Consider the following 25453-nt stretch of genomic DNA (forward strand, 5'->3'; position numbering starts at 1 on the left):
AAGGTCAGTGAGATTCCAAGTGTTGCTTCCTGTCACAGCGATGTTCTTCTTCTGTGTCTTCAATCAGCTGTTTTATAAAAACCAAAATACGACCAAACTTCAGACTCGCTCCTCTCAGAAGGCTGATGGATCTCCGGAGCGCCACTGCTGCTAACGTTGATGCTGGACAGTATTAAACTCTGTTTAATACTAACTGTCAGGGATTTTACCGCAGTGTATCGTGAAACTTGTAACCGTTTCTTCCGTAAACGTTGCAGCTTTATAAAAACGTCAGAGCACAAAGTGACATTAAAATGATTTTCCTCTATTTTTGTCTAGTTTTAGGGAATGTTTGGTCGACTTAGAGTTAAATAAAAGCCAAATAAACCCCCAAAACTTCTATTTCAGGTCAGGAAACGTTCATGTGTTTACACTGCAACACACACACTGACACCATGAACCATCACACACACACACACACACACACACACACACACATATATATATACACAAACACACAGAGCCTGGGGTGATGCAGGCTGGCAGGTTTGAATAGATGATCTGTGCTGCTCTAATGGCACTATTGTTTTAACACACACACACACACACAGTGGGACTATGGGTGGAGTGTGGCTGTTTCTTCCCTCAGGGCGGGGTGTGTATATATATGTGTGTATTTATATGTGTGTGTGTGTGTGTGTGTGTGTGTGTGTGTTGGGGGTTAACTCGTCGTCTGACTGTGACAAATCAGAGCAGCGCCGCCTCATCAGTCACATGTGACATCATATTATCGCAGCCGTATTTCTCCTCCGTCTCTCCATCTAAACATCATCAGCATCACATATTTCTCTCTTTGTCTCCATCTGGTTCTCTTCTGATTATTAGACACCAGTTTCATTACATAAATCGTATCTTTTAAAGCCAGTTTGTGCTGAAGTGGAGGTGAAGCAGACACATATACTGTATATATAATGTATATATAATGTATATATAACATACAGCTATTTAAAGACAGTAGATTTCTGTGTCTGACATGTTTCTTGTTGGTCATTTGTTACTTTTCTTGTAATAATCTGATAGTCTGAGTCGTGTTTTCTTTGTTTTTGTGCCTTAAAAACATTTTCTTTATTTCTAATATCTGTGTGCTGGAAAAATCTACAGTCACCAGATGTTAGCTAACGTTAAAATCTCTCCGTCTATGGATGAATTAACATCTGCATTGAAAAGGGACAATCTAAGAGGATCTCTGATAAATAGCCTCCTGGTGGGAGTTTGTTTTTTTTTTTGTTGTTTGTTTGTCTTTTTTTTAAATCATGTTTTGTATGTTTGACCTACATTCAAAGCAGAATAAACACAATGAGAAGAAAAGATGTTTAAATAGAGATTCAGTCTATTTTTAAAGCCACTTGAGATTAAAGTGAAACACATAAAAACATAAAACTGCTTGTAGACTGAATTAAATGAGACGAAATCAGAGTCTCAACTATTAAACTGACAGGAAATTAACTAAATTAACTATTTGGATAATTGATTCATCATTTTTTTAATCAAATTCTCTGATTCAGCTTGTTAAATGTGAATATTTTCTAGTTTCTTTAGTCTCTCTGACAGTAAACTGAACACAACAAGACATCTGAAGACGTCGTCTTGGTTTTCAGGAAACATTTTTGTTTGTTCTATTTGTTACCTGAAAGTGTTATTAAGTAAATAAAAGACTTGACTGATAATAATACGTCATGATGAGATAAAGAAAAGGCTTCATGCTGCTTTTGTGTGTTTGTGTTGAAAGATGTCGGGACAATAAAGCTTCTTTTGAATTTAAAACCACCGTTTTTCTTATCAGTCATGTGACGACAGCTGTGCGGTGTGTTTTTTACGAGTGTGTGCAGAGGTTCAGGTCTGCCTGTCAATTTCCATTTGCCACCATTAATTAAACCAGTCCGACAGGTAACGACACACACACACACACACACACACACACACACAGCTGTGCACCTGCTGTTAGTGTTAAACGTGAACACACGGCTTGTTTCTCATCGCTGCAGCGAGGATGAAATTTACTGGATTGAAGCAAAACAGGAAGTTGAATTCTTCTTGGTTATTCAGCAGAAAAGACAGTTTCATAAAAGACGCTGCAGCTTTTCTACATTCTTCATATGAGTCAATAATATCCTCTGATTGTGTTCCGCTCATGAAGCTGCAGCCCTGCAGAGCTCAAAATAACCGTCCCAAAGAGGCTATTAGACGACCCCGAGGAGGAAAATATGAAGCCAGAGGAGTGGAGTTACAAAAGAGAAGGATAGAGAGGAAAGAGGAGTGTAAGATGATATGTAGACACAAGTAGAGGATGTAGGAAACACTGAGGAGGAAGAAAATATGAAAATAGGAAAGACAGAGGAGGATGGGAAGGGATAAAAGTTGGTTATGGTGCGTTCAGGCCATGTCGGATGGGTGGGAAGGAGGGATAACAGGAAGCTAGGAGGGAAAGAGGGAAGAAAGGATGTATAGACGGGCTGGTAGGATGGATAGAGACGAGTACCAGGGGTTTAAGGAAGGATAGAAGGAGGTTAGGAAGGAAAGAAGGGAAGGAGACAGAAGGGATGAAAGAATGTGAAGAGGAGGACGAAGAAGCAGAATTTACAATTGAAGCCATATTGAAAGTGTGGGCGAGTAAACACACACACTAATGACACGATGATTGTGTAAAAAGCAACTGAGAACACACACAAATGAAATAACTAGTGTTTAATAACCTCAAACACACACACACACACACACACACACACACACACACACACACACACACACACTGACAGCTCCTTCATACCTCTGATTGATGACTGGGGGTTTTTATTAAAAAACAAATCTCCTGGTATTGCAAGTATTTCCTCCAGATGTGTGTTCATACTTCCCACACACACACACACACACACACACACACACACACACACACACACACACACACACACACACACACACACACACACATTTGCCACCCCCTCCTCCAATCAGATTTGAGCTGCCTGAGGGTAAAACAAGGAAGTCAGAGGAGGAAGAGGACGGCAGGCGACCGAGCGGAGACAAAGAGGCCGTTCTGATTGGCTGGAGGCCGTCGGATCGTTAAAAAAAGACAAGAGAAGAAGAAGAAGAAGAGGAGCTGAAGGTGACACCTGGATCTGTTTGGTCATGTGACTTCAGACAGATGGAGGAGAGTTGTTCATTTATATCTGAAGCTCAAATACAAGAATATTAATGCATTAAATCTGTTTTATCATATTTATAGTTTATTTATGTTTTTATTTATGTTTTATTTTAATGATTTTAGCAGATTTGTTTATATCTTTATTACAGGACATGACAAATATTGAATTATGCTGCTATTCTGACTCCAAAGCACTTCAAAATATAGATAACTGACAGATAATTATCACAAAACATGACAAATAATATATGATTAAACTATCCAGCGTTATACTGTATGAGAATTAAAAGCTCCAGCTGTAACATGTATGTACACTGAAACCTGGTTATTCATCTCCATGTTTACATGATTCTAACAGTTTGCAGCTTTCTGATTATTTCTCTACAAACAGAGAAACCTGGATCACAGTGTTCTGGTTCCTACTGGTTTCTACTGGTTTCTACTGGTTCCTACTGGTTCCTACTGGTTCCTACTGGTTTCTACTGGTTCCTACTGGTTTCTACTGGTTTCTACTGGTTCCTACTGGTTTCTACTGGTTTCTACTGGTTCCTACTGGTTTCTACTGGTTTCTACTGGAGTCCTGCAGATGTCTGATCCAGGTTTCTCCACACCAGGATCAGGTGTTTACATGTAGGATACTAACATGTTAATAATATGTCGCTCTCACTCTTCGCAGGACTCTTACAGTATTTTTACTGTGTTATTTATATTTCTTCTACCAACGTTTCCAGTTAGAGAAAAGGTGAAAATGAAGCAACACAGAGTTTGTCTGCAGACCCCGAATCACTAAACCCGCCTCTGTGTAGGACTCACACATTAATCTACGATTAGAGAGACAATTATTTGTGAAACGAGACATTTTCATTAAACCGACACCACTTCATTTCATTTCAGACTTTAAAGAATATGTTTGATGATTTTCTATATTTGTCTTCATGTTTGGATCCAAACCATCAATGAACTGATCTACTAACCAGTATTATGTTTGTATTAAAGCCTGATATATCTGATTCCTCTGTGCTGTAGATATAAAACCCTGAACTAGGAACATGTGTTCTGTATATTTCTGCATGTATATATTGATTTATAACAGATAAAACAAGCTTAGATGTGTAAACATGTAGATCTTTAATCTCATATGTGTTGCACATATCCAACTAACTTTAAGTTAATGTGATAAAAAGTTACATTTACCTTGATAAAGAAAAACTAAACCTAATACATTTATTAAATATCAGTTTGTGATATTGATTTGAGTCATTTTTTTAGAGAAGAATGTCTAAATTCTTGATTCAGCTTGTTAATGTGAATATTTTCTGGTTTCTTTAGTCTCTCTGACAGTAAACTGAATATCTTTGAGTTGTGGACAAAACAAGACATTTAAAGACGTCATGTTGGGCATTTTTCACTGTTTTCTGACATTTTGTAAACCAAACAACTAATCAATTAATTGAGAAAATAATGACAGATTAACTGAGAATGAAATGAATCATTAGTGGCAGCCTGAGTGCTCGGTATTGATTTGTTTGTTTGTTCTAATTTGTCTAAACTATGAGGCTGATAAGTTTCATTATTAAGTCTATTTAGATCAGTAATGATGCTTCATAATGATCAATAAGTTAAATATATTCTCCTCAGAGGCTCCAGGTGTGTGTTCAGCTTTGAATCTCACGTCTGTTCACTTCCTCAGACTCACAGCAGCGAGCTGGAGCTGACCTTTGACCCCCGGTGGCCGGTGTGCGTCTGGTGCGAGAAGCTGCTCAGTATTCATGTCGGTATCTGGGTCTCGTGTCACACACTTTGTCAAGTTGAATAAAGACACACACACACACATAAAAGGCAGCAGTAATTACAGCGGGGGGGCCTCCGAGAGGTCAACACATGACCTGCAGCCACCCTGCCACAAAGCACTCTGGGTAAACAGAGAGGGAGGCGACAGATCTGGGTTTAATAAAGCGCCGGCGAGCTTTCTGACCGTCCCTGATGACACTGAAAAAACTCTAAATATGCAGAAATACAGATTCAAGCAGCGTTTGTAGTAAACACCAGCTGCTTTAACGCTGCAGCAGGAGAACAAACGTTCATATATTGTGATCTGAGGAGGTAAAACCATCATGTGAGTTTACAAACATGTAAATATTCTGGATATCAGATTAATCCAGATGATGCTTTTTCCCTCACATTTAAAAAAAATCACTTGACTGCTGTGAAAGTTAAGAGAAGAAGGAAAAATATGAGTTGATATAAAGATATTTGTACTGAAGTCTTGCTCAGATTTATTGACTTATTCTTTGATCAGAAGGTTCCTGATTTAAATCATAATTAATGTTGTGTTAAATGTTTATAATCCTCAAAGTGAATCATGGAAAGTTTAGTTTGGTGTCTTTACTGAAACTCAGGTATCCTATCAGCACAAAATATATCAAACAACGATGGAAAATGTAAAAGAAAACTCAGATATGCTGACAAATAAACATCAGAGCTGCAACAATTAGTCAGTTAATCAACATAAAATGAAACTATGAAACTATTTTGATAATCAAACAATCGTTTTAGTAAATTTTATAGCAATTATGTCAAATATTCACTGGTTGCAGCTTCTGTTTCTGTCTCATCCGTGATATAAACTGAATATATTTGTATTTTAGGCTTTTCTGACATTTTATACACAAACCATTTAATTGATTAATGGATGCAGAAATAGAGCTTCTCTCTATTTCTGCATCTCTGCTGAACCCTGTTATTTTTAAGATTTCCAAGTCAAACTACCATGAGAATAATGTGCAAAATAGAATAAATAGAGCTAAATATATCCAGCGTATAAACGGACACACGCAGACTGAGCGACTCCTCAGTGTGAAGCAACATGCTGATGTGAGAGCAGCTCCGACCGTGTTATTATCTTCTACACTTACAGCCCACCTCCCTCCTCTGACCTCAGACCTGTCACTCTCAATCCAGGCGGCCGACGGACGCAGCGCCATTTTCCACCCGCCACTCTCTCACTCTGCATGCGTGTGATATGTGGGTTAGAAAAGAGGGGGAGGGGCCGCCGACTGTCAACACTGCACAAACTGTACAATCAAATAACAGTTAAGTTAAATTTGCGTTTGCTGCTTTAGCTTTGGGTCACCAGAAGTCCACTCCTCTTAAAAATCAGAAACAAACACTCTGAGGAAGGTTTTCCATGAAGCGTCGGCGTGTAAAACTCCTGGCCTGAGCTCAGCACTTTATCTCCTCGACAACATTCCCATCAGCCTCGTAACACTCGTGTAATCCTGGCAACACGACAAGCTTCACTTTCCCATCTCTCGGACAACGGAAGGCCTTGTGTGGAACGCTCACAGGCGGCCCAGCTGTTCCCGAGGCCGAGGCCAGGGGAGGTGAAGGGACGGCGGGTAAAGAGGACGCCTCCTCCTCCTCCTCCTACTCCTACTCCTACTCCTACTCCTCCTCCTCCTCCTCCTACTCCTACTCCTTTGCCGCCGCCGCCGCCAGGACCTGCTGGCAGCGAGAAGCTGCAGGACTCAGAGCTGAAGCTGCTGTGAGTGACGTGGCTGCAGCAGGTGTGTTTGAGCCACACAGAGAGGCTGTGTGTGAGCGTGAGAAACTGATGCAGAGAGGAAGGATGTCAGAGAAGATGTTATCAAGCCTTTTTTAGCCCCAACAGGAAGTAGATTTAAATCTTTAACACCATTTTTCCCCTTTTTGTTTCCACTTTGTGGTCGTTAAAATCATCAATCAATCATGTATATGCAAATATCCTCCATCAGCTGCCTCTAATTCTGCATTAAAAACAAGATACTCAACATTTCTTGTGCATACTTGAGATGGATTTTCCCTAAAAACTGAAGTCATATTGATATTTTTGGAAGCTTTGAGATCTCCAGTAAAACTTTAAATAAACGTGTGTGGCTTTGGACGATGTTTGACTGCACAGTGTGAGTTTGTAATGACAAAACCAGTCTGTTTATGGCTGAAACTGTCCGTGTCCACCAGTAATGAAGTGTAATCGGGCTGCAAAGGAAGCTGCAAACTTCAGGCTCAAAACAAAAGCTCCCTGCAGTGATGTCATGATGTTTAACAGCTTTTAAAGTCATGAGTTTTAACTATTTAACAGTTTTATGGATGTTTTAACTTTCACAAGATAAAGCGGAGTGAAGAAGAGAAAATTATAAAGAAAATCAGCTGGTAAACCAGGTCATATATGATTATATAACTTTAGTTAACACAGAACTGAAGCTGCAGCGATTGATCGATTGACACAAAATTAATTGGCAACTATTTAGTCATTTGTTGAAGCAAAAATGCCAAAAATGATCTGGTTTTAGCTTCTCAAATGTGATGATTTGATGCTTTTGTTTGTCATAGATGACAGTAAACTGAATATCTTTGGCTTTTGGACTGTTGGTCGGACAAAATAAGACGTTTAAAGAGTAACAATTAAAATATAAACCGGCATTTTTGATCATTTTCTTACATATTTTAGTCAGAACTGACTGTTTTTTGTGCATTGACCATTTCAATAAAGCTTATTCAAACAAGCCTGCTGTGTCATTATAATGTTGACAGGTGAGATGCAGCGTTACTAAACACTGTGAGTCACTTTGGATAAAAACATTTAGTCTTTACGTCTTTCTGCTGCAGTAAATCATCTGTTTGTGTTCTGTTCACCTGATTTACTGTCACACTTTGTTTGAGGTTGGAGGGCAGTTATGCAAAACATAAACTGTCCAACGGATCCTTTTTATCTGCTGTTTGTTTGACCACAAGTTCATGAACTGTTTTATGTCACTGACCCATTGACAGACACAAAATCACTTATAACTTTTATATGATGTGTCATAAATGATAGTAAACGTAAGATCTTTGGATTTTGGACAGAAGAAGACATCTGAGGACATCTGAAGACGTCGCCTGCAGCTCTAAGAAACTATAACAGACATTTTTCACTGTTTTCTGACATTTTATGGACAAAATAATTAACTAAACTAACGAAAATACATCATGATATAGATGTTATTTTCAGGAAAATCAACTAACAAACTGTTAATGGATAAAAATAACGAGACAGGAACGTCTTGTCTCCTGTTTTAGTCTCAGCTTTTGAATTAAAAGCCTGCTAATTGGTAGCGCTAACTTCTGTCATGCTGCAAGCTAGCATGATGTCAGCTCAGGTGTATGTGTTGGTTCCTTTTTTTAACATCCTGCTGGTTACCTGAAACAACACATTAACGCTTCCACAGAACATCAGCTGTTTGCTTTTCAGCTGTTTAGTTTGGTTTCTTACTGTAATATTCATTTTAAACAAGAACAAACAGACCGTCTCTACTTCTGCTCTTACTTATTTATGGAATTGTTTGTGTTTTAATGTAATTTTATGTCTTGATGTCTTTCCTGTGTGTATGTTTTTATGCTGTTTGTGAACCTAAATCATTATGTGATGGACAATAGATATAATAAATATAATATTTTTGCCGTATCGTCCACTGTTACTCTCAGGTGCAGGAAACACACATTCCAACAGATTCAGAGAGTAAAACACGCTTAAAACACACTGACTGACCTAAATATCAGCCTTTTAATCGGTTGAACAGAACCATCCCCCACCACACACACACACACACACACACACACACACACACACACACACACACACAGTCAGCTGGCAGCATGCCGGCTACTTTCATCTTCATCCCAAATCAAATAAAGCCACCGTCACACCACCAGCTAGCAACTGGTTCATCATCTACGCCCACACACACACACACACACACACTACACACACACTACACACAAAACACACACACACACACACACACAGGTTTCCCAGTTCAGAGCGATTAGGCGTCCATTTAATCAGTCAGCTTATCTTCTGACCGTTCAGGAGTCGTGCAGAGTGGAATTAGACGGCATTTGTAATACAGACGCTGTCTTGTAATGCAACCTGTGTGTGTGTGTGTGTGTGTGTGTGTGTGTGTGTGTGTATTATAACATGTGCATGTCAGAGATACGGTGTGATTATTGCTGATGTCTCTCACTAGGAGCTTTGGGGATATTTCTAACGAGGGACATGTTCTAATAGTAAAATTTAATATTCAAAAGATCATTTAGTGAAATTAAAACCGTCACATTTGTGAATTATTCAGTCATGTGACAATAAAAAGAGAATGAATATTTTTCCTCTGGAGAACATGAATGAAACTGAATGTTAATCCATCCAACAGGTGTTGAGATATTTCACTAAAAGCACAAAGAAGATAGTAAACGTTACTCTGAATCAGGCTTGATAACAGCGCTGTGACAGGATGGATTATATCTTACTACAGTGAGAAAGCAACGTATCCCAGTGGTTTGGTGGTTTAACAGATAAAAAGGTCGACATTTGACTGCTAGAAGCTCTGCTAATGCTGAGCAGTGTGCAGAGATGACAGCAGTCTTTGTTAATATAAACACACTAGCTAGCTACTAGCGTTAGCTGGCTAGCATAGCGGAGTCAGAGATATTCTGCTGCAGTCATGTTTCAGTGACGCTGCAGCAGTTTGTTATTTGTCTCCAGGAGGTCAGAAACAGTCCTGAGTCGTCTAGTTTATTGTTGAGGGAGCAGATGTTGGCAAAGATGACTGAGGACAACTGAGGTTAGCCTTTAGCCTAGCTTGGATGCTGTCTCGCTTGCCGCGCTTCCGCCTCCTCACGCACCACTTTCGGCGTCCCCCTGGGTGACGCAGCCTGGTGCCCAGAGCACGCCGACGCAACACAGATTCTCCAACGAAACCCCATCTGGTTGTGTTTGTCACTTTTTAAGAAGAAGATTGCAGTGATGACAGTAATTAGCTCAAGGCCGCGGCAGGAATCACATGACCGCGGTATTACAGTTATCAGTTAACATTAAACAGTTTTGTGACCAAAGTTCAACATCAATGAATGAATTATTTTAACGGTTTTTAACTCACACGTCTTATTATTTATTTATTTGGTTGTTTTAACTGTGTTTAGTTACGTCTGATGTTTTATTCTGTATGTTATTGACATGGTTTCTGTGTCTGGCAGCTCAGTTTCCACCTGGACTGAACTGTGTAAATGTGTAAATGTATAAATAAAGTTTTATGTTGCTTTGAACTGAATCTAACTTTATACATCCAGCTGTTTTCCAGCAGCGTCCAGTAGATTTACTGCATGTACTGCAGTTATGTAACTCTCCGGTTGCTCAGAGACACAACAGAAATACAGGTTAGAAAACAAATACTACGACTGTTTACTCTCTCATGTCGCCTCTCACCTCGTCTGTGTAAAGTCTGTGAATAACAAGAACTATCGATCAATAACGCTCCCCAACATGGAGGTCAGGAGCCTTCAAACGGATCACGAGATGAAGATGAGGCACTAATTTGAATTTATTTATAGATATGTCTTTAATATTTGTGTGAAATCTGACAGTTTTATGTCTTTAGACGTGTGGAAGGTGTGACGATGAGTTTTAAGTCAACACGGCTTCACGTTGAGCCGCAACAAGCTGGAAACAGATGCAGTGGAAGTAACTTCACGCTGTGTGACTCCTCCACTCGGACCGGTCTGTCAGCAGGCGGCGAGCAGGCGGCGAGCAGGCGGCGAGCACGTGGCGTGTGTGTTGGTTGTAAACGTACAAACATGGCAGTGACGTTGATGTTAATTTCAGGTTTATTAGCGTCTCCAGCTGATGTGCTTCCTCTCTGATTACAGCTGCCTTTGTTCTTCAAACAACAGAAACATGACGAGGGGGAGGACACACACACACACACACACACAGACACACACACACACACACACACACACACCGCAGCATGTGTGTGTGTGTGTATGTGTGTGTGTTACAGCCTGCTTACATCATGCTTTAATGCCGTCTCACATGTGGACATGGTGTGTACGTTTTAAAACCTGAACTGTGTGTGTGTGTGTGTGTGTGTGTGTGTGTGTGTGTGTGTGTTGCATCAGCCGGCGTCCTTGTCATCTGCCCTCCGATGGATTTCAACCTTACGTAAGAGCTTTAAGCAGCAGGAGAGCAGATCGCCGTGACAACACCGCTGGCACGTCAACGTCGCACCGGCCAGCGGTGGATTATGGGACGTACAGCCAAAACACACACACACACACGCACACACACACACACACACACACGCACGCACACACACACACTGTCGTCACTGTTTACTTTTGCTTTTATTTGTTCAATTTCATCATCTGTGTTTAGTTTATTTTGAAGGTTTACGTTCTTCAGCAGAGCAAAAGTCTTGAGTCTAACAGTCGTGTTAGTTTAAAGGAGCAGTCCGTCAACATCAACTTCACCTGTTTAAACTCTTCATAACGTCTTGTAGAGCTGCAACGATCAGTCAGTCGCCAGCAAACTAATCAATTAATCATCTAGAGTCATGTTTTTAAGAAAATAAAAGTCCAAACTCTCTGATCCCAGCTTCTTAAATGTGAATATTTCCTGGTTTCTTTAGTCTGTATGACAGTAAACTGAATATCTTTGACTTTAGGAAACATTTTGCACCGTTTTTGTGGAAATTTGGTTCTAATTTGAGTTTCCTGTGATCAGTTTTTTATCTGAGAGCATCTTAATGTTCCCTGGACACGACTAGAGATCAATAAATAAAACCTGAATCATAACACACACACACTCTCCTCGCTGTCAGGACCTTAAACACACAAACTGTGCTGCAGTGTGTGTGTGTGTGTGTGTGTGAGAGGAGGAATGTGCTCCTTCACTGCTTCCAACGGCTTGTTCAAATAAGGGAGAGCACACACACTCGCCACAAGGTCCAATTTGGGCCTGGAGAGGAAGTGGTGAGGAGGAGGAGGAGGAGGGAGGAAGGAGGGAGGAGGGAGGAGGGCAGGAACAGTGGAGTGATGAGGAGGAGGAGGAGGAGGGTGAAGTTAGAGGACACACACACACACACACACAGGCCGACCTCCCACACATGCTCTTTGACCCCAGGACAACCTCGACCACTGAGGCGATACAACAACCGGCTAATAAGCACCGAGAGAGACAGCAGAGGACACACACACGCACACACACACACGCACGCACACACACACACACACACACACACACACGCACACACACACGCACACACGCACACACGCACACACGCACACACACACACACACACACACACACACACACACACACACACACACACACGCACACACTCTCTCTGAATACTCTTCATCACAGCAGATATGTTTTAAGGCTCGGCTGAGGTGTAAAAGTTGGTGTTTCAGCAGCAGTGCAGCAGAAACTTCACTGCAGTAAAAGTACTAATATATCAAAGTAAAAATACTCCTTTACAAGTAAAATACCTGCATGAAAAATCCTATTTAAGTAAAAATGCAGCATTTTATTATTAATATTTGATCTTCAGGACTTTATAAGAGTCATTTATGTCAGAAAGAAGAAAAAAAAAGTTCTGATTTTCCAGAACTTTTCTCTCATTTGTGTGTTTTTGTGAAATATTTTTAGTTTTTGGGTTTTATTTATTTGAAACAAAGTGGTTAAAAACTCAGAGACGTCTGAAACATCAGACACTGATTCATGTGACTCTGGTTTAATCTTAAATGATGCAGCAGAAATTAGAAGTTTAACTTATTTAATGTCAAATTATTAAACTAAAAACAGTAACTAAATCTGTCAAATAAAAGTAGCAGAAGTAAAGTACAAGTATTGTAATATTGTGCTTCAGTGCAGAACTCAGAGACAGTGTAAATATATGTAAATATATGAACTGGTCCTTTAATAAGCAGCGTCTCTGCACTGATAGATCAGATTTTATTTGATGATTTTCCACATTTGAAGCTTTAATTAAAGTAACAGATTAACTGTGTTTTGGCCTCCAAACCACACAGACTGGAGCTGCTGGTTTCACTGCACAAACTGGACAAAACTGGAAAAACTGTGTTAAATTCTGCATCGTTTTAAATCAATAAACAATAATAATAATAATAATAATCAGAGTGTTTTCTTGTAGAGTGAAACTTGTTCTCTAGTTTGGTGCAACAGCTCCAGTTCTTATTCAGGCGTCTGTTTCCTGGCTGCGGTTCACATTCACACTCTGGTTCAGTTGTTTTAACACACTGCAGGTTGTGCTCAGTGTCACACACACACACATACACACACACTTATACAAACTTATACACACTTATACACACACACACACACACACAGCGGTTAGGCTGGACGGACAGAAATAAAGACAAAGTCCCAGCCGGAGCCTCAGAGAACCAGGACAGTCACTTGGCCCAGTTTAGAAATCACACAATCCCCAGTTCCTCCCCTCTGTGCCCCCCCCCCCCCCCCGAACCCCAGCACACACACACACACACACACACACACACACACACACACACACACTCTCTCCATGCATTACACTGAGCGATAGAGCAAAAGAAAGAAGGATGTAAAGGAAAAGACGAGGAAGGAAGGAGGAGAAAATAAAGGCAAGAAAGACAGAAAATAGGAGACGAAGAACTGAGGAAGAGGAGGAAGGGAAAGAGAGGATAGAAATGAGGAAGAGGAGGAAGGGAGTAGAGAGACTGAAGGAATGAAAGAAGGTAAACAAGTAGAGGAGAGATGGAGGAGGGTCATCTCTCCATCTCTCTGCTCCCTGCAGCAGCATCTCCTAATTGGATTTTCTCCCCGTTATACCCACTGTAGTGTGTGTGTGTGTGTGTGTGTGTGTGTGTGTGTGTGTGTGTGTGTGTGTGTGTGTGGGAGGAGGATCAGACTCTTCATCTGGAGGAGCTGCAGTCAAACATCTGATGTGTGTGTGTGTGTGTAGAAGTGTGTGTGTGTGCATCTTTTGACACAAGTAGTGCACATTACTTCTGCTTGGCTGTGGATATAGGTCACACACACTTCACCCTCAGTACACACACACACACACACACACACATTCCCCTACATACTCCCTATAGATAACACACACACACACACACACACACCAGTAGACTCCATTAAGACTCAGTGAGGTCAGGGTGGGGCCGGTGTGTGTGTGTGTATGTGTGTGTGTGTGTGTGTGTGTGTGTGTGTGATGTGCATAGACAGTGATTTTTGTTGCGTCTGGTCTGACAGAACGAACCAACAACACATGACAGATATGAAATAAAACTATAAATTAAACACATCTACATAATACACAGAACTTAAAGCTATAATATGAAACTATTCTGCTTTAAAATGTCTACAAACATCTGGACTCATGTTATAAATGTGACTATACGCGCACCAGATAATACAGCAGTGTCATAAATGGACTTTTATTCAGTTTTAAGCCACGTTTTTATGATAATCTTTTTAGATTTTGGTCGTTTTTTAACTGCATCTTTTAACCAGATGAAGGATTTTAAGTTACCAGAGAAACAAGCTGAGTAAACGTTAGCATCAGCTCGGCTAACAGCTGCTACCAGACGTCCTGTAACCACCGAACAGCGTCAGAGAAACAACGTTTTGTTACGTGAATCTGTTTTATTCTGTGTTTTTATCAGTTTTAATCCTCATGTACGTTTGTTCAGGAGGATAAAAACCTGCTGACTGACAGACGTCTAGCAGCAGATATGACATGTTGTACGTTTAAGAGAATTCAAAAACTACATTAAATTTAAAGGAATAAAATGAATGATGAATGTAATACAGATGAATCCTTCATGTGACTGTCAGGAAGCTTCTTCAACAGTGTTTCTAGTCACTCTTGATAAACACGAGTCCTGATCTGAGCTCATTATTATTATTATTATCATATTAATCAGACGCTTCTCTTCTCTCCGTCTGGACGCTGAGGAAGCTTTCAGCTGACTCGTCTTCATATTTCATGTCGTGTCTTCGTCAGGTCTGGCGGCGAGGGGGGGGTCGGCTCGGGTTTCGGGGGTCTTGCACACGGCAGCAGTTTGTCATAATAACGCTGTCACGAACCCTGAAGCTCCGGTTTGTTTGGTTTAACACTTTTCAGCGGCGGCCGCGGCGGTGATGGTGATGGTGATGGTGATGGTGATTCCCCTGCAGGCTTCAGGTCAGACGGGTCATGTGATCACAGAGGATCAACTGGGAGATGATCTACGCTGCAGCACGTCTACTGAACCTCTGGATACAAACTTAAAAACAGAACCTGCAGCCAGAAGATCTTAAACATCTTAACAGTCTGACTGATTGATTATTGATCTGATCGTTTCAGCTCTGAACTTCATCATCACGTGTTCTTCCTCATTGATGCTCTTAACGAGTATGAATTTGTATTTTTACTGAACGTTGTAGTGGATTGATTTAGTTTCTGACCAGAGGTTTGGTTTGGAGGGAGATGAAAGTCGGTTTTCTGAACAGATAGAACTGATAATTAAACATTAATGTATATCATTATTTTTAGTTTTTACAGTTAAAAATAGTCGTGATGTTGATGTAAGACTTAAAAAAAGCAGCAGAGAGTCATCAGTTCATCTTTGTAGGAGTAGAAATACAGATAAAATCCTCTTCTGTATCTTCTGTATGGATGCAACTAATGATTATTCTCATTATTGATTATTTTCTGGATTAATAAATTAGTTGTTTGGTCCAGAAAATGTCAGAAAATGTTGAAAAATGTTGATCAGAGTGTCCTCAAATGTCTTGTTTTGTCCACAACTCAAAGACATTCAGTTTACTGTCATTAAGGATTAAAGAAACCAGAAAATATTCACATTTAAGAAGCTGAAATCAGAGAATTTTAGTATTTTTTTCTTCCTAATCGACTAATCGTTGCAGCTTTTATCTGATGATGAAATAAACTTCCTGCTGAATCAAACTGAGCGACTGATGATGGATGAAATAACCAGACAGGACGTCTCCTTTCAGCAAATACAGCAAATTAAACACCTGGAAGACAACGGTTCTTTATCTACACACACCTACACACACCTACACACACACACACACACACACACACACACACACACACACACACACACACACACCAGACTAACAGCAGCTGCTACTAGCCGTTAGTTATCTTGCAGTTCATTAAGGTTACTGCTGATGTGACCTGCAGCCACTTCAACTACGTCTCAGGAATCCTAACAATGTGGACGCTCTACCGCCCCTCCTCTTCCTCCTCCTCCTCCTCCTCCTCCCCCCCCCACCACAACACACACACACACACACACACACACACACACACACACACATCAGCCACCGGTGTCATCAGACCAAAACCTCTAAAACCTGTTAGTCGACCTCGACGTCCTGCTACAGAAACCTGGAGGCTCTCCGGCCTGCAGACGGGTCACAAACACCTGCTGAACTTGGCAGAAGATCATGTGACTTTCTAAAGGCTGAATCAACTTCCTGATATACTAGAAGTCAGTTTAGATGACTACAAGAAAGAAAAAAATACTGATTGTAATGGTGAACATGATACCTGAAGAAGATAAAAACATGATCTCATATATTTCCCAGAAACATCTCCAGACCTGAGGATGCAGAAGACCTGAGTCAGCGTCAACATGACAGATGAGTCTTTATACGATACACACACGAAGCCAGACGCCTGTTCAGCACAGTGAACGTCCTGTAGGTCACTTAAGTTCTGTTAAATCCTCTCATCTCTCATCTCTGACGGTTTCCTGGCAGGAGAGTGTGGACGCTGACAGATGTTAGCAGATATGCTCTCTGGTTGGTCGACTATTACCAGACAGAAGACTGCAAGTGTGAAAATGAATTATTGATTTGGATCTTTTATATATAATAAACTGTCCATCATGAGTCTGACGATGTCTCAGGAGTGAAATGCTGAATCTGTGCAGGATGATTTTAACATAAACCTTTAATAATAAGATGTTTTGTGCGCTAGCTTTCAAGCTGAACATGTTAGCAAGTTGACTCTCTTTTAACTCCTGAGGGAAATATCTGGTTCTTTATCTGCTAAATGTTCCGCTCTGTTCAGCAGCTAGTCTACAGGTAGTGTTCAGTGGCTTTATACAGATTTTTCCTCCCAAAATGTTGCTATGAGAACAGTAAAAGTTGCAGCCGGACAGATAAACAATGAGCTGAAACTCACTATAAAGCTCCTTAAAGCTGCAGAGTTTCTGTAGATTCATCACTACTAGTCACATTATCATTGTAAATATGGATTATTACAGCTTCACAAACACTCCTCTAAGTTTATATGTAGAAACCAAACTAACTTCAGCACTCAGGTGTGAGATAAACGGAGCCGACGTCCTGCAGCTGCAACTGGAAGCTTCAAACATCTGGAGGCTGAAGCGGTGACAGAGCGGACGGACAGTGTGTCCACTTCCTCTCCGTCCTCCTCATGTTTTCCACTCGTCTCTCACGCGGATGGAAAGAGGATGCTGACAGGGTGTGTTGTTTATGTTGGTGTGAATATATATATATATGTATGTGTGTGCAGATATAAAGCTGTCACTGACATTCTGCTACGACTTCAAACGCAACACCAGACGTTACGGCTACCTTCTTTTTTTTCAGCCACACACACACACACACACACACACGAGGTCTGTTTCCAATTGTCGCTGCTGCTGCTTTGACCTCCAGGCTCAAAGTCAAACTCTGAGCTCCGACTTCCCCTCTGACTTCATCTGCTGCCTCGCTGCTATTTTAAAAACACATTTCCCCACATTCTCAGTCTTTTTCTGGATGTTATTCTTCTTCTCTGCTGTTTGTCTTTCTTTCTTATCTCCGTCTGGTCGTCAAGGTGAGATCTGCCCTGCACACACACTTTGCTCATTTCTGCCTTTTTTTTTTTTTTATATATGGTATCTATTTATGTTTTTAAAAGCAGTGTGAGAGACAGAAGTGAGCTCAGAGTAATGAAAGACAAACAGCAGCGGCCGGCCGTCGCTGCCACAACCAAACATCACCCTGCCGTCCAAAACAAATAACTGGAGCTCATCACACGCTGATCCTTCCTCCCCCGCCGCCACCGCCTCCACAAACAACACACACTCACCGAGTCTGACCGCTTTCAAATCAGAGAGAGGCAAAGAAACACCAGAGCGGAGGTCAGAGAGAAATCTGAAGAGGTCACGACACGATAAAAAGGGATCAAAAAGGAAAATATATCTCTGCTAGTGCACAATTTAACCTCTTAAAGTGTCAAAAGAAACAATCTGAGGAGGAAAAATGGCTCTTTGTTTGACCTGCACACTAGTGGAGCTAAAACCTGAGATGAGGGGTCAAAGGTCATCAGGTCAGACACCAGAACTGAAACCTCCATCAGCCTCTATGTGAGCGAATGATTCACTGACATGCAGAAACGTGGGAAATCAGACACACAGCGTGATGTTTTGTTTACCGTCAGCGCTTCCTCCGTTCATGCTCTCCGTGCTGGACTGCGTCCTCCTGCTGCGGCGGAGGGATCTGTTGGTGCTGGGGCTCCCCAGCGGCGTGGAGGTGGACGCCCCGTCCCTCCTGGAGAAGATCCCGCTGAAGAAACGCACCAGCCGCCTCTCGCTGGAGCGTCCTCCGCCGCCTCGCAGCAGGAACCCTGATCCCGCCGCGTCCTTCTCTGCCGCCAGACGCAGCAGGTCGCTGTTGTCCAGCGTGCGGTTCTTGCTGCCTCGCGCTCGTTCCCAGCGGCTCAGCTCCGACATGGAGTCGGTCTTGTTCAGGACGGCGCCGATCTCCAGCGTCCGGCTCTTCTCTCTGGTGGGGTCGTTGCAGCGGGAGGTCGGGTTCTGGAGCACCACGGCGGCCTCGGCGTCCTTCTCGGCGGCGGCGTCGGGCCCGGCGTCTCTGCCGATGCAGCCGGAGCTGCTGTGGTGTTTGTCCTTGGAGAGCGCTCGCAGGCGCAGCAGCTCGCCGCCCGTCCAGTGTCTGAAGCTGAAGCTGCGGCGCAGCAGACCGGCCGGACGCTTCAGAGGCGGCGGCGTCTCCGGGGACAAAGCCTTGGCTGCTTTCCCGTTGCTCTTGGAGTGCGACATCTTGCCGTTAGCGTTGAGAGGAGGCTCGCTGCTCCTCTCCTCCATGCTCCTCGCCTTCAGGAGTCTCTTCTTCTTGCTCACGCTGCCGTTCTCCACGCTCTCTGCAGCATCTGTCGGAGGAGTTTCAGTGCAAATATCCTCTTTAAGCCTGTCTGAATCCTGCGTTTCCTGCTCGCCGCTCTCCCCCTGCGTGTCCTCCTGGCTGGGGGGCGTCGTGGTCTCGGCTAACGGGCTGGTGGCCTTCTCCTTCAGCTCCTTCTGTAGGTGATGCTTCCTGGACACCTTCAGCCTGCCCAGCTCCAGCTGACCCGTGCTGAACGTCCTGAAGTTCCTCATGTAGCTGTGAGACGATGACAAGTCGTCCGACTCGTCCTCCACCTCCTGCAGCTGCTCCAGCAGGCCGCTCCGCTGGATCTCCACCGAGCCCTCCCGCCTGAACGCTCCCACTTTAGGGTTCTCCGCCCGCCGGGAGCCCGACCCTCCTCCGTCCTCGTCCTCCTCCAAACTCTCCCTCTTCACCAGGGTGAGGGAGATCCGGTACACGGTCTTCCTCTGAGGCGTGCCCCTCTCCATCCTTTCAGTGCAGTTACTGTCCAGCAGGTACATCCCAAATATTCCTCCTCAGCGTTCCCAGACTTAACTTGAACTGATCCTACAGTCTTTATGATATTAAGACTATTATTACTGGTTTCTATGAATCAGCCTGCAGACAGATGATGTGCATGAGGGTTAAATTACCTTAAAGCGTTTCTCTGCGGGGCAATAACTGATTATTCTTTCATCCAGATGTGTAAACAGCGCGCGCTTTGACGCAGGAAATACATTCCGCGTTCATCCCAGCGGAATTTCAACTGGCCACAAATGCAGCAGCAGCAGCAGCGCGTCCTCCTCTCCGCTCCTCTCCGCTCCTCTCTCCGGGGTTACAGCAGCGCTCCCCCCGGCGTGCACAAACACTTTCTGCACGGGACAGAGGAAGTCCTTTCCTTACCGGGAGTCCTCCGCTGACAGCTCTGGATCCTGCTCCGGTATCCGCGTCTCCATTCCCAACAACACGGAGAGGTAAATATTATTCTACCGCCGCGTCCCGGACGGTGCCAGCGCGTCGTCTCCCATTGTGTGCGCACATCCCCCGCAGCGCAGCCAGCCAGCCAGCCGGGCCTCTTTCACCTCGCTCCGGCTTCAATTGTGATTCAAATGTCGGTGTTTTTTTTTTTTTTTTTTTAGAGAGAGAGCAGGGTCTCCGAGCCTTGCACACCCTTTCCTCTTCTCCTAAAAAAACCCACTCTGGCTTCAACCCTCCCCCTGACAGCGACACAAGGCTCGGCAGCAGCGGTCCCGGTGCCTCCTCCGCTCCGCTGCTGTGGGAACACACTCCGGTCCGCACCGACACCGAGCAGCGGAGAGGAGGAAGACCCGGAGCGGAGTGTCTGCACACACCGGACCGGAGTTCACAACACAAACACACTGCTGGTAGATACTCTACTGCAGTACAAGTACTAATACAGCAAGTAAAAATACTCCAAGTACATAAGTATTATGAGCTTGATGTAGTTAAAGTATTGCAGTAAAAATACATAAGTATTATGAGCTTGATGTAGTTAAAGTATTGCAGTAAAAGTACATAAGTATTATGAGCTTGATGTAGTTAAAGTATTGCAGTAAAAGTACATAAGTATTATGAGCTTGATGTAGTTAAAGTATTGCAGTAAAAGTACATAAGTATTATGAGCTTGATGTAGTTAAAGTATTGCAGTAAAAGTACATAAGTATTATGAGCTTGATGTAGTTAAAGTATTGCAGTAAAAGTAGTGGTTTGGTCCCTCTGACTGATATATTATTATATATGACATCATTAGATTATTAATAGTGAAGCATCAGTGTTAGAGCAGCATGTTACTGTTGTAGCTGCTGGAGGTGGAGCTAGTTTACACTACTTTATATACAGTTAGCTAGTTTAGTCCAGAGGTTCCCAACCTAGGGGTCGGGCCCCTCCAAAGGGTCAGCAGATAAATCTGAGGGGTGGTGAGATGATTAATGGGAGAGGAAAGAAGAAAAAACAAAGTTCTGATACACAAATCTGTTTTCAGTTTTTGGACTTTTTCTCTAATCTTTGATTTTTGCTGAAATATTGGATCATTTGAACATTTATTGAAATGAAAGCATGTGAGAAGTTTAGAGGGAAAAATCACTATTTGGTGGAGCTGTTAACAACTCATAGACATGTGAAATGTGACCCCGACTACACACTGCTTTTTGTAAGACGTCAAAAGCCAAAAAGGTTGGAAACCACTGGTTTCATCTTTAACAATGTGTTGTATTTTAAAAGCTTGTTATATTATCCATTGTGTCAAATCTTCATCTGAAAAGTAACTAAAGCTGTCAAATACATGTAGTGGAGTAGAAAGTACAATATAAAGTCAAATGGAAATATTAAAGTAAAGTACAAGTACCTCAAAATTATACTTGAGTTAATGAATTTATATATTATATTTTAACATTTGACCAGTTCTCTAACAGTCTCTCTCATAACTGGGCTTGAATAAGAGTCAATAATATTTTGATCTTGTTAAAATAATATTCAGAAATAGTTTCAAAGCTTTTTATAAATCTGTATAAACTCTACAGGAGAAACTCAGCTTTATGAGTGTGTAGAAAAGCTTCCTGTCAGTTTCACTCTATATTCCACTGATCAATAGATATATAGATTAATCAATGTGTCTATAAAGTCAGAAGTTCCCAGAGAACAACATGATGTGTTAAAAAGAGAAGTTTTGTTCGACTAACAGTTTAAAATATGAGAATATTCAGTTTACTTTTATAGAAAACAAGCAAATATTCACATTTTAGAAGCAGATAATTGTTAATTTTTGGGGGGTTTTTTGCTGTAAAAGTGATGTAAATGTTGATCATCAGTGAATCAGATGAAGCTTCTCTACACTCAGCGTCTCTGTGGTGTTGATATGTAGGTCAGCAGGACACCAGTGACTCCAGTTCATGTTTTCCAGCGTGCAGTGGTTTCTATAAACGGGGTGGAGTCTGCTCTTTCTCCTCTCTGTCTGTCATCCTCTTTAAAGCCTCCCCGGGCAGCCATGGAGCCACTTTCACATCCAGCAACAGCAACAACCACACTGATGTTTCAGTCTGACGCTCCGTTATCAGCCAAACATGAGAGAAATATACGCTCTGATTCAACGTCTGGTCGACTGAAGCATCTTCAGACGTGACTTCACTTTAAAAATCCACTTCAGATTCACACAAACAAACATTTACTGAGATAAATGTTATTAAATGTTCATATTGTTGCAAACTGATTGAACGAATGTCTCAGATTGACTCATTTCTAATCATTTTCACTTCCTGTCTTCATCTGTTTTCTGTTTGATGAAACACACATGAACATTACTGACACATGTGATGATTATTGGATATTAATCTGCTGCAGTAACAGCCTCTTCTGATTAGTCAATTAATCAATTAATCACTGATTAACTGTTTAAGTCAGTTTTCTAACACAAACTGCTGAATATTTGATGGTTTGAGCTTCTTAAACTTTGATAAATTGACTAACATTCACATATTTTATGTATATTTTAAAAGATTCAATTCAACATCACCAATCAGATGTTTTCCTCCGAGAGCTTTACAGCAATACAACATCTTCTATGTTTAGACCTTTGATTCAGATCAGCAGAAACTCCTTAAAAAACCCTTTAAACAGGAGAAAAATGGAGGAAACTTCAGGAAGAATGTTGCTGTTTTTGGCTGATGAGCTCTTAAAGCGACGCACAGCAGCGAGCGATGAATCACTTTAAGACGCAACAAAGAGGTAAAAAAAATCCATTAATTTACAAGAAAATAAGCAGAAACATTTTTAGAAACGTCACTTTACAGCCTGAAATGTAAAATACGACTGTAGGTCGCAGCATTAACGGCTACACGGTGTAAGATATAAGATTGTTTTATAGATGTTTTAAAGAAAAGCTGCGTCTGTTTCCTCACGTCTCTCGTGTTTCTTGCATCAAATGGATCATTTATCAGACGTCTGTGGATTAAATGCATGTTCTGGACGTATCGGGAGGGTTTCCAGTGTTTTCCTGTCTTGAATGGTTGCTATGGTAACGGTTATTTAACTTTCTAATCAGCGAGCAGCTCAGATGTTTTAAGCTGGATGCTTGAGATGTGACCTGCATCTCTTTGATCATTTTTACAAATTAAAATCCTGAATCCTGAGCGGGAACTCGTTTTCTCAGCACTTTCTTTCATCCTCTGCTATCTCCACCCGTCCTCTGAAGTGTCTCCCCTGCGCCTCCGAGGAGGAGGAGGAGGAGGAGGAGGAGGAAGAGGAGGTGGTGGAGGTGGAGGGGTGAGGGAGATTAACTCACCCAAACCTCCACCTCCTCTTCCTCCCCAACAGTTGGCCCTCAGACTCGGCCTCTGACGCCGCCTGGCTGGATTATTACAGGGATTAATCAAGATTAGAGACGCAGCCGCCGGCAACTTTCTCCTTTAACCTCCGCCGCTTTCTGGGTGTAACACACACACACACACACACACACACACACACACACACACACTTCTCATCTTTACCTCACTACATTTAATTTACTCCCTCGTCTTCAGCCGTCACCCGACATCAAACACGTCCCACCTTCAAAAAAAAAAAAAAAAAAGCCTCCAACCTGAGAGACGCGGCGTCACATGAAAGCAAGACGACGTGGCGTGATGTGTGTGTGTGTGTGTGTGTGTGTGTGTGTGTTCGTGAGACGCTCACACATGTGCGTTTCGTGGAAACACAGCTGGACAGAGAAATAAAAAGCCGAGTGAGAGTTTGGTGATTTTTTTCTTGTTCTGATGACACTGAAACATCACAGTCGAACTGCAACACGTGGAAATAGTAAACCACGCGCCCACGCAGGCTGCGCCGCCGCCGCCAACGCAAAACATCAAACGCACCTCCTTCGAGCCTTTAATCCGGTCCAGATCAGCCGCTCGTCGACTCGACGCTCGACGAGTTAAAGCTGTGCGGAGCTACTGAAGCTGGTTGGTCCTGATGTGCTGCAGAAGAGACGACGACTTCCTTCACAAACGCCGGGAAAACGTCTCATTTATGTGAAAATATGTTGTTATTAACATCCAGAACGACCAGTTTAACCAGTTTAACCCAGTCTGGTAGCTTTAAACCACTCAGTAGGGATGTGCAGAGAGCACAGTATTTGTATTTGTATTTGTTGAGGCAGCAAAATTATTTGTTTGTATTCGAATAAAAGTGGTAAGAGGCTTAAAAATCCTGTTTTTGTTTTTATTAGGCTTTTAATTTGAGAAAATTAAAGTGTTACAATAAATGTTCATGAAGCTTGTTCATGTGTCAGTAGTTCAGCTTTATCTCTGGGGAACACCCCCAACTCTGGGAGTGATGTCCAAATTAGGAAATGTGCGTCATGTAGCAGGTGGATGTGACTCCCCTCGTTGAAACCTGCTGACAGACGTACCAGCGAAGCCGAGGAGAGACACTGAACCTGCACGCTGCTGTTTGACGTGGTTTATTTTTCTTCCTGAAAACAAATCATTTTTTAAATATTTGTATGAAACAAATATTCATAAAAAAAAAAAAAAAACACTATTTGTGCTTTGCTTAATAATGTATCTGTATTCAGGCACACCTCTACTACTCAGAGTGCATCCACACTTTCTCTCAGCTCTAAACTCAGCTTTTCCAAAACAGTTTCCAGTGTTTTAAATGTTTAAATGTCAGATTCGTCCCTGCGATCGTTCATTTTAAACATCAATATATTCAAATACAACTACGTGGATTTATATAGATTGATGTCAGAGGATGTTGCAACTATAAAATAACAATTTTATGAGCAGTTCAGCAGCTTGAGAGTGACTGAACATAAGTTTTATGAGACGAAATTAAATCTTGTTCCGTTGTCTGACAACAGAAACAGAAAAATATGTAAATGAGAGCAACTATATTGTGAATCTGACATCAAAACAGACTGTCTGTAGACTGTGTGGCAGCAAAGTGAGGAAGAAAACTTATTAATCTATATTTATGTTGATTTTGTCAGACAACGTGACGAGCTGTGTGTCCTACTGCTCAACAGATGCTGGCTGAGATGCAGTTTTGTGTTTTTACTAACTGAAAAGAGGACGAAGAAGAAGATATTTACTTGTTTTAATGTTTCTTCAAGTGTGTGTTGGATGACTGAACGTAGTTTTATGAGACGCAATTAAATCTGTTTCCGTTGTCTGACAACGGAAACAGAAAAATATGTAAATGAGAGCAACTATATTGACTGTAGCCGTCAGTCAGTCGACTAA

The 25453-nt window shown here is 42.0% G+C and overlaps 1 protein-coding gene across 3 annotated transcripts in view; it reads right to left on the reverse strand.

The window, feature by feature from the left end:
- agap1 (ArfGAP with GTPase domain, ankyrin repeat and PH domain 1) overlaps positions 1 to 25453 on the reverse strand; it is a 183051-nt gene that overhangs the window by 115150 nt on the left and 42448 nt on the right. The window contains exon 1 of one of the 3 annotated variants that reach the window (XM_042404431.1): positions 18502 to 20530. The exons of 1 other annotated variant lie outside the window; for it this stretch is intronic. In XM_042404431.1, coding sequence (XP_042260365.1) covers positions 18502 to 19735 — 1234 coding nt within the window. In that variant the 5' untranslated portion in view covers positions 19736 to 20530. Of the gene's footprint in view, positions 1 to 18501; positions 20531 to 25453 lie in introns of those variants that run through there. One more of the 3 variants, XM_042404429.1, reaches the window with a different exon arrangement.

Source organism: Thunnus maccoyii, chromosome 24 (assembly GCF_910596095.1).
Source record: "Thunnus maccoyii chromosome 24, fThuMac1.1, whole genome shotgun sequence".
Lineage (NCBI taxonomy): Eukaryota > Metazoa > Chordata > Actinopteri > Scombriformes > Scombridae > Thunnus > Thunnus maccoyii.